At 46.6% G+C, this 12,039-nt stretch overlaps 1 protein-coding gene across 1 annotated transcript; it reads left to right on the forward strand.

Annotated features, from left to right (window-relative positions):
- The first annotated feature begins 5,221 nt into the window (after positions 1-5,221).
- POLR3H (RNA polymerase III subunit H) lies at positions 5,222-11,799 on the forward strand. The gene is made up of 6 exons (XM_069002683.1): positions 5,222-5,540; positions 6,723-6,819; positions 8,464-8,550; positions 9,528-9,591; positions 10,220-10,427; positions 10,913-11,799. Exons 1-6 carry the CDS (start codon positions 5,430-5,432, stop codon positions 10,964-10,966), a joined length of 621 nt encoding a protein of 206 aa, XP_068858784.1. The 5' UTR covers positions 5,222-5,429; the 3' UTR covers positions 10,967-11,799.
- Positions 11,800-12,039: the final 240 nt, after the last annotated feature.

Here is a 12,039-nt window from a genome sequence, read left to right on the forward strand (position 1 = left end):
TGAGCTAGCTAGGCTTAAAGGAGAAAGTCTGTATGGGGCGCCGGAGGTGACGAGGGTCGGCCTCGGGGGGTGCACCGCTCCGGTTACGCAACGTGACGCGCATCGGTGGCACAGCCGGACGCAGTGGGGCAGCCCCACAGGCTGCAGGGACAGCAGGATGGGGTGTGCACTGCAGGCAGGGATGCGGATGGAGTCCCTCGCAATGGGTGAAACCTCTCCCCTGTCACCCCAACTCTCACTGGTGCCCTGCAGCCGCTCTTCCCGCCTGCCCAAGCACCCCTGGGTACCACAGTCACCCCCGCTGCAGTGGGAGAGAACAGGAGGCACATGCCGCAAATCCACCCTACTGCCCCACTCCCTCCGGGCTCACAGCCGGCCATCACCAGCTCAGGTGCTTTCTAAGGGTCTCATTTCTATCAGTGCACTGTGCCAAAAGATCTTTCCTTTCTCTTCTCCCCTGTACTTGTGTGACCATGCCCGCGACCTCCGCGGCCAGAGGCCATGTCAAATTCGCTTGAGACTTTCTCTAGTCGGGCTGTAGGGCAATGGGATGAGGGCAGAATCGTTTGCTGATTCCATTGGGGAATAGGGCAAGGAGTAATGGGGTTTAAATTACAAAGAGCAAGATTGATGTTAGACATTAGGAAACACTTTCTTACAGAACAGACAGTTAATTACTCAAGTAGATTGCCTGGCCAAGCACCAGGGTCTCTATTACTGGAGGCTGGTAAGAACAGGCTGGGTAGGCATATCTCGAGGGGGATTTAGGTGATATCAACCTCATTTTGGAGTAGAAAGGTGGACCACATCAGCAAGTCCCTGTGATCCTGGAATAAAATTTACAACAACCCCAAACAACCATGGCGCAGTATCAGTGCTGCAGGGAGCTGTTACGGACATGCTGTGACACGGGGTTGTCATGGGTTGGTTTTGTTTCCTTAAACTCTTTCCTTGATACATTCTACATAGCTGAACATGGTGATGCCAATTAGACCTGTTCCACGAACAATCCTCAGGGCTGCAGGGTGGTGTACAAGTTGTGTGGGAACCACAAGGTATGGCACAGAGACAGGAGACAGAGTCAAAGCTGCTCCACCTAGCTGTATCCATCTATCCATCCATCCATTGGGTGTTGATATGGGGCTGTTCCAAGGGCTTTGGCAGAGGGATCAGATCACAAAGTACTCGTGTCTCTCCTGTCAGTGAATTATAGTGCAGAAAAAAGCTCCATAGGCAGAAGAGACCAGTCCATGGCAAGGCCACCAAGAAGCACTGAAACCCCAGTGGGTTCTGCCATTGCCCATTATGCTCTGTTTGTGGCTTTTCAAGTAGTTTTCCACAGCAGAATAGGATCCCCATTCATGCCCTACAGACACCACAAGGCTTATCTCTCCAGTCTACCCTTCAGAATTTTGCAAAAGAAGGGGAAGAGATCCCAGCCAGCTCTCAGTCTCCACTCTGAGTTTCTCCTGAGATGGCTTCTCCTTTCTTGGGGGACAACTTTGGCTCTCCCACATAAAGGCTCTTGATGGAGAAGGCACGGGGAACTTGAAGTACATTTGGCTGGAAGGTGGCTCTGGGCATGCGCTGTAGCGGAGGAGGCAGAGAGTCTAGAGCATGCAAAAATGATAAAAGGAGAAGAGGGGAAGCTTTGATCAAACAGAGAGTGGGAGTGGGGGTGCCAGAGATGCCTGCAGAGATGGAAGCAAAGGCAGGAGCGTGGATGACTTTGTACGTGAGAAGATACATAATTCCTTTGGAGTCAATCAAAGGAGGGCCAGAACTGTCAAGATGCAAATTACCACTCACCTCCCCTAGCATCCCTGAGCCAGTTTTCTCCAAGAGCCATGAGGATGTGGGGACAGAGGAGAAAGTAATTTGGGGGCTCTTTTCATTTTCCTCAAAGGTTCCAATCCTTCAGGTAACTTCAAATATTATTTTCCACTTTTCCTGTACAATCAAGAGAATGAGAAATGTCTGGAATTTTCTCTGAGGGACAGAAAAATTCTTCTGCAACCCCTGGATTCCAGCAGTTAAAGCTTCAAAAAACACAACCCAGCAACTGAGAACCATGCTCTGAAATACTGGAAAAGCCCCAATACTGCTGAGAGAGACTCTGGAGACTTTATGGCTCTGTGTTGAAAGATATGTACAGGCACTGTGGATTTCTGGATATTCACCATGTCAGTACTACTGGGACAAAAGGAGACAACTCAGCAAAACAAAGCTGTTCACATCACATCCAACAGCAAGACTCTTTAGCAGCAGCATTAAATATAGTATAACTCTGAGCTGAGTATAGTATAACTCTTAGCTGAGGCAACACCCATATTTTACAGGGCATAATTTGGCTTTTGTTTATATTTTTACATTGAAGACAGCACTTATGAAATATGGATCCTCCAGGGAGAAAACCTGGGCAGGAACAGAGCAACATCTGTCATGTGCAGACAGCCCAGGCACACACCACTTGGGATTGGGGAGGGGCTACCTGAAGAAAGTGAGACTGGAAATCATTTCCCACAGCCTGGGATGTTACTGGTGGAAGCTGAGAGCCAGACTCGGCTCTGGTGGTGATTGTAGCCTGGTACTGGAGGCAGTGAAGCTCATCCCACACTGCCATTGCCAGCTTTCTCTCCACACATTTCAATTCAGTTTCCCCAGAGTGAAATCTGCAAGTTTCACCAAAATACACAGCTGCACAGAGAAGAGGAATCTTATTGTCCTTACTGAGGAGTGGCCCACAGCATTCAATCCTTGTTGGCAATACAGGAGAGGGAGATTCTGCACATCTAGCTTGGTGCCTGCACTTTATAGGACACGAAAGACCTCACTCATAGGACCCAAGACAGTATGAAGCGAGGCCTTACAGCCCTGCTGCTCACACAGCTGTTTTTTGGGGACTGTGGATAAGGCTGAAGGGAGATGCATCTGCTTCATATTGGGCACCCAAAAGCCCCCAATGAGGCGTGGTTACTGGAAGCATGGAAAGTGTTAGTTCAAGACTGGGCTAGAAATGGAAGCATGATTGACTCTGTCCAAATCCACTTCTCTCCATCTCCCGTGTTCTCCCAGGTATTTCAGTCTACTATTTTCTGAGCGCATGCCCCTACTTAACCTTACAGTTCTTATATACAAACATCCAGAGTGATCACCTTGCCAAAGCCAACGGTGCCTAAGTTCTCTTTCCTTGTGTGATACCAAAGCTATTTCCTCCCCTGCTGTCAGGACAGGGTTGAGAACAATTCTCTCTTCTGAAAAAGTAGCTACAGACACCTGCAAAAGCTGCACTAGATAAAGGTCAAATCTTGCATTGCCAGACCTGCATGAGGCCAGGACAGAACAGCAAGGGATGTGGCATGTGTGCCAGCAAAACTGTGCTGTGCCGAGATTAGCGCAGCCGTGACTGGAGTGCAGGAGAAAGGAGCCTTTGTAAGGCTCCCTGAAGTAGAACAAGAAGAGCAAGAAATGCTGGGGATTTGGGTTGAGGTGTTCTGATAGAGTGGTGTCTGCTGTGCTGGCAGCAGAGCTCCTTGCCAAGGCAGTAGGTGCTGCTCCAAGAAAAATGCTGCTCTTCTCAGGTGACAGAGGAAATCTTGTTTCTGGCCCCCCCATTTAATACAAACATGCCAAACATGGGCAGACCAGCCATGTTCATTTTAAAAAACAACAACCCCACAACCCAATAGATCCTGGTAAAACAGAGTAATTGAGAAGAGAACAAAATCTCCTTGTCCAAGACAGGTATCTTCTTAATGAGGCCTAACCACGGTATTTCCAACCTTGTTTTCCCCCTCCCTTTCTGAGACAGCTCAACATTTAATGATTTCTTACCTAAGCTGCTTGTTAGTGTCCCACCACACACTGCTGGGGAGCGTGGGGGATGACACACTTAGCCTTTGCATCAAAGCCATGATGCTGACAGTGCAGTTTTCACTGTCAGCCAGGGATGTTTGGTTTTCCTGGCAGATCTTTTTTTAAACACACTTCAAACAACCTCCTTTCATTTTCCCTGACAAATCTCAGACGTTACCACACCCCCTTGTTTTCTGCCATCCCTCATGCTGCTTCTCCCTCACTGATTCCCTCACTGCAGAAAGCACCGAGGCCTAAAAAATTATATGATGGGGGTTTGTTTCCTTTTGGCAATTAACACTCGCAAATTATTCCAGTATGGTGGCGGTTTGCCCCTGAAAATAACCTTGACCTAAGCATTAGGCAGATGCAGCTGCACTTCCAGGTGCAAAGAGGATTATAAACCCACCCGGGTTTCCTGGAGAGGTGAGCAAACAGCTGAAAAATTGGCTATCAAAGACTTTCATCTTTGGGCTCCTAAGTGCAAGGGAGACATGGTGCTCCTGGAGCAGGTCCAGCAGAGGGCAACAAGGATAATTGGGGGGACTGGAACTCCTCTTTTATAAGGAAAGGTTGAGGGAGCTGGGCCTGTTGGGGCTTGAGAAGACTGAGAGGGGACCTGATCAATGTGTATCAGTGTATGAAGGGTGTCAAGGTTGGAGTCAGGTTCTTCACGGTGGTGCAAAGCAATAGGACAACAAGCAATGGGGCAGAAACTGAGGCACAGGATGTTCCACCTGAACATGAATTTCTTTACTGTGCAGATGACCAGACACTGGAACAGACTGCCCAGAGAGGGTGTGGAGTCTCCCTCACTGGAGAGGGAATGCAAGAATCCTCTGGATGCAATGCCTGTGCCATGTGCTCTGGAATGACCATGATACCAGACTGTCTGGAATATAAACTAATACAATCTGAAGCATTAGAAAGCAGGCATTCTTTATCTACGCAGGATACATAGAAGAATAGCTCTAAAAACTTTTATTCTCTATGTTATTTATTAGCCCTGCTTGAGCAGGGAGGTTGGACCAGATGCCCCACTGCGGTACCTTCCTATCTGACCTGTTCGGTGCTGCTGGGATCTCTGCTACACACCTGCCAGGGACGGGGGGGGGGGAAGAACTACACAGCATCACTGCAAAGGACGCCCGGCTCCTGAGGCCCTTTCCACGTTTATAACGCCCAAAACCAGCCCCTCCCGGGGATCTCCGGACACTTCCTCGCTCCGATGACAGCGAGCACCGAGCCCGGCCCCGCCCCGCCTGAGGAGGGACAAAATGGCGGCCGCGGCCGCCGCGCCCCGCCCCGTGTCAATCAGGGCGCGCGACCCGCCAGCCGAGCGCCCTGATTGGCTGCGGCGGCGCCGGAAGTGGCGCGAGGCCGGGGCGCGCGGCTCCGCGTGCGGCGGGGGGCGCTCCCGGCGTCCGCCCGCTCCCGGCCCCTCTTCCTTCGGGACAGCCGCGATTCTGCCCCACCGGGCTCCGTGCCACTCGTTGGGGTGGCTTCCCAGGCCCGGTCCTCGCAGCTCTCCAATTCCCGAGGCTTTTGGCGTCTCCTCGCCCCCCCCCGCCACCATGTTTGTCCTGGTGGAGATGACTGACACTGTAAGAATTCCTCCCTGGCAGTTTGAAAGGAAACTGAACGAATCCATTGCTGAAGAGCTAAACAAGAAATTGGCCAATAAGGTAAAGCGTGGGTCACCTATAGGTTGATGCAGGCCTCACGACATCCCCGGGCGTGTCTTCCTTTTATTTGCGCCTACTGAGGTGCGTGGATGAGATGTCAGAGTGGTTGAGATGTGAAGGCCATCCCCGGCGACTGTAAACAAAGAGACAGCCACGTATCATCTCAAAGGGGACATTTTTCTAATGGCTGATGCTTTAATGGGAAGATACTGAAACACCAGATGGGGCAGAGAAGTGTGGAAGAGAAGTGAGAGCAGCTGCTGGTTTGTGTTTACAGGAGCAATCCGAAATGCTGCCTGAAAAACAAATGCAAACTAATCCATCCAGTGGGGAATTTAAAGAAAAAAGACAGTATAAACACAGGTAGAACAGTAATACTGGGAGAGAAGTGGAGGTGTTAATAGCTCATTGACTTGAAATACAGTGTGGCAGGGAGAAGTTGGTCTTTGGTGTAGGATGTAAAAAGTGTTTTCTGGTGGACCTGGAGGTCACAGTTTCCCTGTGCAGCCCCGAGACTCTGATTAGCGTATGACTTTTAACTCGAGGCAGGTACGAAACACAAAATGAAGCTGCAAACGTGATGGGAGCTCAAAAGAGCAACCTGAAGGGATGGAGAGCTGTGAATAGCAGGTTATACAGGCAGGTTATGAAAAGCAAAAGTCTTCCTTCATCCACTGATGACTAATAGATTCCTCAAATTTTGTAGGCAGTGAGACTGTCTCAGAAGTAGCAGAGAAACCAAGAATTTGCCTTGTGTCTCCCCAAAGCTAACATCATTTAAGACAAAGGCAAGCCTAGAGGCTTCTGAGAGTGTAACTCTAGCAAAAAGTATGTTTAGCATTTGGACAAGCTGTGGGGCTGGTGCATGATGGGGAGCTGTTTACTGTCTTGGCAGCTCAAGTTCTCTCACTGCTGACAATTTCCCCAAGGGTTTCTCTTTGTAGCAGTGTTCCTTTCAGTGCCAGTGAAAATGTGCTCCCATAACACTTGAACCGGGGTTCCCCTACACTGGTGGTATTGAAGGCAGTGTACCAAAACAGCCTCCATCCCATCTCGCCACCCCTCTGTTCCTGCTTTTTGAAAAGGTGTGCATAACATATGAATTCCAGAGTTTGCTTGATTTTACATGGTGGGTTTCTTGATTTGCTGCTCTTAATTTTATTTTTTTTTTCCTTTTATCAGGTCGTATACAATGTTGGGCTCTGCATCTGTCTGTATGATATCACAAAGCTGGAAGATTCATACATATTTCCTGGAGATGGTGCATCACATACAAAAGGTAAGTGCTTTCCCTCAGTTATATTGTGTTGCAGAAGGTTAATTAATGATCTGGCAATGTAAGCTGAGTTCAGTTGTTAGGGAAAGTAACAACCTTAAGTTCACAGCCTTAACTCTGTTCCTGTTAGGAGGCCAAGAGGAACATGATGAAAGTCTCTTATTTTCTTTGCAGTTTTGGGTACAAATATGGCTTTAAATAGCCAGTCCTTCTTGCCTTCTCCAGCATCCCATCTCTGTTCTACAATTAGTCGTAGGTGTGGGGTAAGGAAGGGGTTAATTTAATTAATTATTGAAAGTCTGCACATAGAAAGTAAGTTGTAATAATAGGTCTGCATTTCTCCAGTATTTTTTCTTTTTGAAGCTTGTTTTCCCTACCGAGGATGTTGAAACCCGTTTCTACATATAGCATTTGCACAGCATTTGATGCTCTTGTCCTAGCTGGAAGTTTTATGACACTTTTGTTGAAACTTAGACAGATCTGGTTCATCATACATTTCTAGGGATTTTTTTTTTTAATAAGAAATGACTAATTTCTTTACTTTGACTCTTGGCAAATCTGAGTGAAAACTGGAAGTCAATGCATAAAAGCAAATCTCATTTCTTTAAAGTTAAAATAAGGTTTTAAACTGGTAAGAGATGCATTTTTCTAGTTTCAGTTTACAGTGTGGAAATGTAGATTGAGCACATGAACTATTTCCTGTTACAAGGGAACTGCCCTGACTATATGGGGCTTCCCTTGTCTAAATTTTAACTCCAGTAGAACTCGTTCCCTGCAAATAAAAGCTTCTCTAATACTGAAGGAGGATGGCAGGCTTTCCTGCTTGCTTTAATCTCCATTCAGCTTCTTAACTTAAAATTATTCCTTGAACTGTGAAAGAAGAGAAATGTTTCTTTCTGAGTTTGGGAAAAAAGTCTGCTTTCAGAATCTGGGCTAGCACTTCGATAAATCCCTCTGTGTCTGGTAATAACTCTTTGTTTAATGCACTGCCTAGTTTTATGTAGAAGAGGAGCACTGAGTAGGTACAGCTAAAATGATGTTAAATTGCTTCGAAGCATTGCTTGGCTGAGATTGTCTTAGTGTAGCATTCTGGTAATAATAAATGCCATGTGCTTAGTTAGAAACATTTTATCTAGCTTGGAGGAAAAATCTAGTTATGTTAGAGAATCTTATTTGATCTGATAATATTTGACTTAAAATATTAAATTTAAATATATTTAAAGAAAATACAGCATTCCAGACAAAGGTAAAAGGCAGAAGTATAATTTCAGAAGAGAGGCAGAGAAAGTATAATTTCAACTGATACTCTTGACTGTGAAGCATTATGCTTCTATCATAACTTAACCAGAGGGCCTGCTCCATGTTTGTCAGCTTACACTTTCTTTCTGTGAACTTCTTGCAAAACTGAGGAGCTGGGAACAGGACACTGCTGATCAGCTGCTGCCAGAATTTGTACAGACCAGTTAGGAATCAGAACTCTTATTCCTGTTTTTCTATCTAAGCAGTGCATGTAAAAAAATTGTAAAAGAAACTGGGTATTTTAGAGGGCATAAAGGATGTGGGATTTTATTTTAATGGCTGCCACCCTGTGGAAGGACTGTAGTTTACTAACATGGACATAACATGAATGATCTGTTTCTGTTTAAGTGCATTTCCGCTATGTGGTCTTCCATCCCTTCCTGGATGAGATTCTGATCGGACAGATTAAGAGCTGCAGTCAGGATGGCGTCCACGGTAAACTTCACCCTCTGACCTTAGGGACACGTGAGCTGCAGAGTTCTTGGGTCTGTTGAGACACTGACTTCGGGTGGAATAATGCTCTCTGAGGGCTGGTTAAAGGCTATTACTGGCCTCTAGTGCTGCTCTGATCTGAGGGTGGTTGGTAGTTTGAGCCTGGCAGCTTCACCTGACCTTGATGGTTTTGTCTGCAGTCCCTTTTCCTTTTGCCCAGGAATAACAGGCAAGCCTGTCTGGAGCACAGACTGGATTCCTTTTCTTGCTTCAGTTAAGAGAATTTGTTTTTTTCAAAGTAGAACTACCAGCTTGTGTTGGTCTGATGTGTTTTTCCTATAGTTCTGTGCAAATTCGTGTTCATTTCTTGTACCTGAAAACATGGCAGGGAAATGTCTTTGTGAGCACAAAATGCTGCCAGAGTCATGGAATATATAATTGATGAGTTTCCTTTCCTCTAGGAGTCTTCCATGCAAAGTAGCTCTGCTGCTCAGTTGTTAAATTAGGACAATAAGGCTACCTTGGCTGCTTTTGTTGCTGAACTTGGGCATGGTCCATTCCCTGATAAAATTCAACATCATGAAATCTCAAGGGAGATGTGGGGGCTGTTCTAACTTTATATTGGTCTTTATTTAACCTACTACATCTGTGATTTCTAAGCTCTTTTCTGTCACAGATCTCTATAGCATCTGACTCATTTCTTGGAACGCTTTCATTGCCATTCCTGCTCCAAACAACCTTTTCCTTTCCCAGCGGGCATGAAGACTGTGCCCTCTGTTGCTGTATGTACTTTCAGCTGGGTGGTTGCTTTACTGCCAACTGAAATTGAGCGTTGTGGCTCAAAGAATAATTCCTGCATAATCTCAATGTCCTTCCTGAGAGAGGAAGGAGAATGAGCCTAGAAATGCATTTTAGGAATCACTGTGGAACATCATTTGCAAAGAATTGTTTCAGTCTTAATCAAATTCTTTTCTCCGCAGTTTCTATTGGATTCTTTGATGATATTGTCATCCCACCAGAATCCCTGCAGCAGCCAGCTAAGTTGTATCCTTTGATCACCTTTGATAACTTTACTACTTCATTTCAAAAGATTGTGCAGTGCTGGCCCAACAGGCATTCACCACTGCAACAATGAAGGTGCTCAGCGGCAGAAGCTAAGCCGTTGTGTCGGGCAAGTCCCGCAGACTGTTATCACAGCTAGACAGGCCCTCACGCTCATTAGGTTTTGCAGGATCATTGTGCCCGCTGATAGAAATGAATGGCAGTGTCCCCTGAACAGCTGAGTTGTAATCCCTGCCTCCAGTCTTGGCTGCTGCTGAAGACAGAGTGCAGGTTTGACCACATCATGTAACGTCTACATACGTGTGTGTCTGATGTGCTTCAGTGTGGTAGGCGAGGTTGTCTTTGGTCTGAGGAGGTTTGGTTGTCTGGGGGTCTTTTCTGTTGCTGGGCTTTTTTGGGGGGTGGCTAGACCAGCAGGATACATCTTAAAGCAGGAAAGTCAGAAAGATGGGGGTCCTGGGCTATACAGACAATATGTCCTGGGACAGCACACTGCAGTTTGGGAAATAACTGAAAAGGCTTTGAATTGAGTCTGTTCCCAGAACTGTCAGAAAGTGATCTGTCAAGCAGAGTACTGATTGTTTCCATCCTTAATCCTTGGCATGGCCAGTGATGAAGCAGAGCAGGTGTGGGTGTGGGAATATGAGACAGAAGAAGGGGCCCATGACCTTTACATGGACATTGGGGAAGAGATCCGCTTCCGAGTCGTGGATGAGACGTTTGTTGATACGTCACCGACAGGTCCAAGCTCTGCAGAGGCTTCCACTTCAAGTGCCGCAGAAGAAGTCCAGAAGAAAGAGGCACCCTACACCCTTGTGGTAACTATGTGCATTAATTCATACAGCCTTGTGAGTGTTGTGGTTTATTCAGTGTCTAATATAGCATCCCTTTCCCAAGGAGCTGACTGCTTTAAGCTGACCATGAAGCAGAGTCACAAAATGAAAGGAGTGGAAAAGGAGAGAAAAGAGGTTGTTGTTGTGGTTGCTCTGTTTTGAGTGTTTTCACTGGAACGTTTCGTGGTTGTTGGTGGCTTCCTCTGGGATGCTGATTTAAAGCAAACTGCATGTGCATGTGAAGAGTACAGAGCTGGGAGCAACACATCAAGGTTTATGCAACGGAACAGTCTTTCCTTGCACTGTTCTGGATAAAACCCATCTGAGTACAATGCATGAGAAAGGTGGATCTGAACCAGTGACAGCTGTGTTCCGTAACTTAGAGGGGAGAGATGTTGTCATTTTAGGCATTTTCCTCTATTCTCTATGCAGTTTACAATTGCATGCTCTCGTCTTCTCTCTGTGAACAGGGATCAATCAGCGAGCCAGGCCTGGGCCTCCTGTCGTGGTGGACAAACAGTTAGCTGCCATCAGAGCCTGCTCCACAGAAAGTCTTTCCGGTGGATGTTTGGGGGATAATGGGATCCTGCTGGTGCTCACTGCTCCTCTGAAGCTGAATAAGGAATTAGACCTGCCATTCTGTTTTCCCTTCAGCTTCCAAGCTGCCAGAGAGAGACAGTTGCTTTCAAGAGATGTCTTCACTGATGTGCAGAAGTGAATTTACAGGCACAAAAAGCCTTGAGCACAGCAGCTACACTCTCAGCTGGAGCTTTGGTCTCTTGCCCCGGAGGGAAAATTGTGGAGGTCTTAACTTGCCTGAATTCAGGAAGGAGTTGACTTTAGTGAGTACAAGCAGAAGAGAATACCTGTTGAGAAGTACCACTTCCTTAGGCTGGGAAGCTTGATCTCAGAGGGGTAGAAACCTGCCCTTCTTTTGACAGGAAATGAAGAAGAGACAGCAAAAGACTAGAGTTAGTAGAGGTGTGGTACTCTGGAGACCTGGGAAATGCTGCTGCTGAGAGGGCAGGGGAGGTGGTGGTGATACTCTGCTAAGAATGGGAACTTGACCCATGGGTGAAGTCAGCCAGAAGGAACAGGAATGACAGTTTGCCCAAAAGTAACTCAGGCTTAGTGAAGATGACCACTGTAGAAAACTACGGGCTGCTTATTGTGCTGAATGGAATGATTTTATTGGGTGGGCTGTATTTATGCAGAATGAGCTAAACTTTGCAGGAGTTTGACTAAAAATATGTAATTATGAACTGAAATGGACCAAGACTGCTTTGAGCAAGATAAATCCTTGGTGGGGTGGGGGGGGTTGTTGATATCGTAAGTGGAATAAATAGTAAAAACCACACAGCCTGCCTTCCTGTACAATTTGTGGGGAAACTATTAGCTTCCTGCCTAGCAGGAAGAAAACACTTGCCTCCTGCAGCTTAGCTACTTGGATTTCAAGGCAGACAGTGTTGAGACCAACACTTTGCTCTATGCTAACAGCCAATGACAAACAATTGCCATCACCCTCCCTGACAGCAGTACAAGGAAAGGAGGGAACATAACAGTGAGTAAAATCTATGCAGGGCCCATTGCCAGGAGA

Source organism: Aphelocoma coerulescens, chromosome 1A (assembly GCF_041296385.1).
Source record: "Aphelocoma coerulescens isolate FSJ_1873_10779 chromosome 1A, UR_Acoe_1.0, whole genome shotgun sequence".
In the NCBI taxonomy this organism is placed as follows: Eukaryota; Metazoa; Chordata; class Aves; order Passeriformes; family Corvidae; genus Aphelocoma; species Aphelocoma coerulescens.

What these genes read in the sequence shown, in the direction of transcription:
- POLR3H (XM_069002683.1), top strand. Translation starts at nt 5,430, where the DNA reads ATGTTTGTCCTGGTGGAGATGACTGACACTGTAAGAATTCCTCCCTGG. An exon ending in ACAAGAAATTGGCCAATAAG is followed by an intron (nt 5,541 to 6,722) that starts GTAAAGCGTGGG and finishes TCCTTTTATCAG; the next exon opens with GTCGTATACAATGTTGGGCT. An exon ending in CTGCAGCAGCCAGCTAAGTT is followed by an intron (nt 9,592 to 10,219) that starts GTATCCTTTGAT and finishes TGGCATGGCCAG; the next exon opens with TGATGAAGCAGAGCAGGTGT.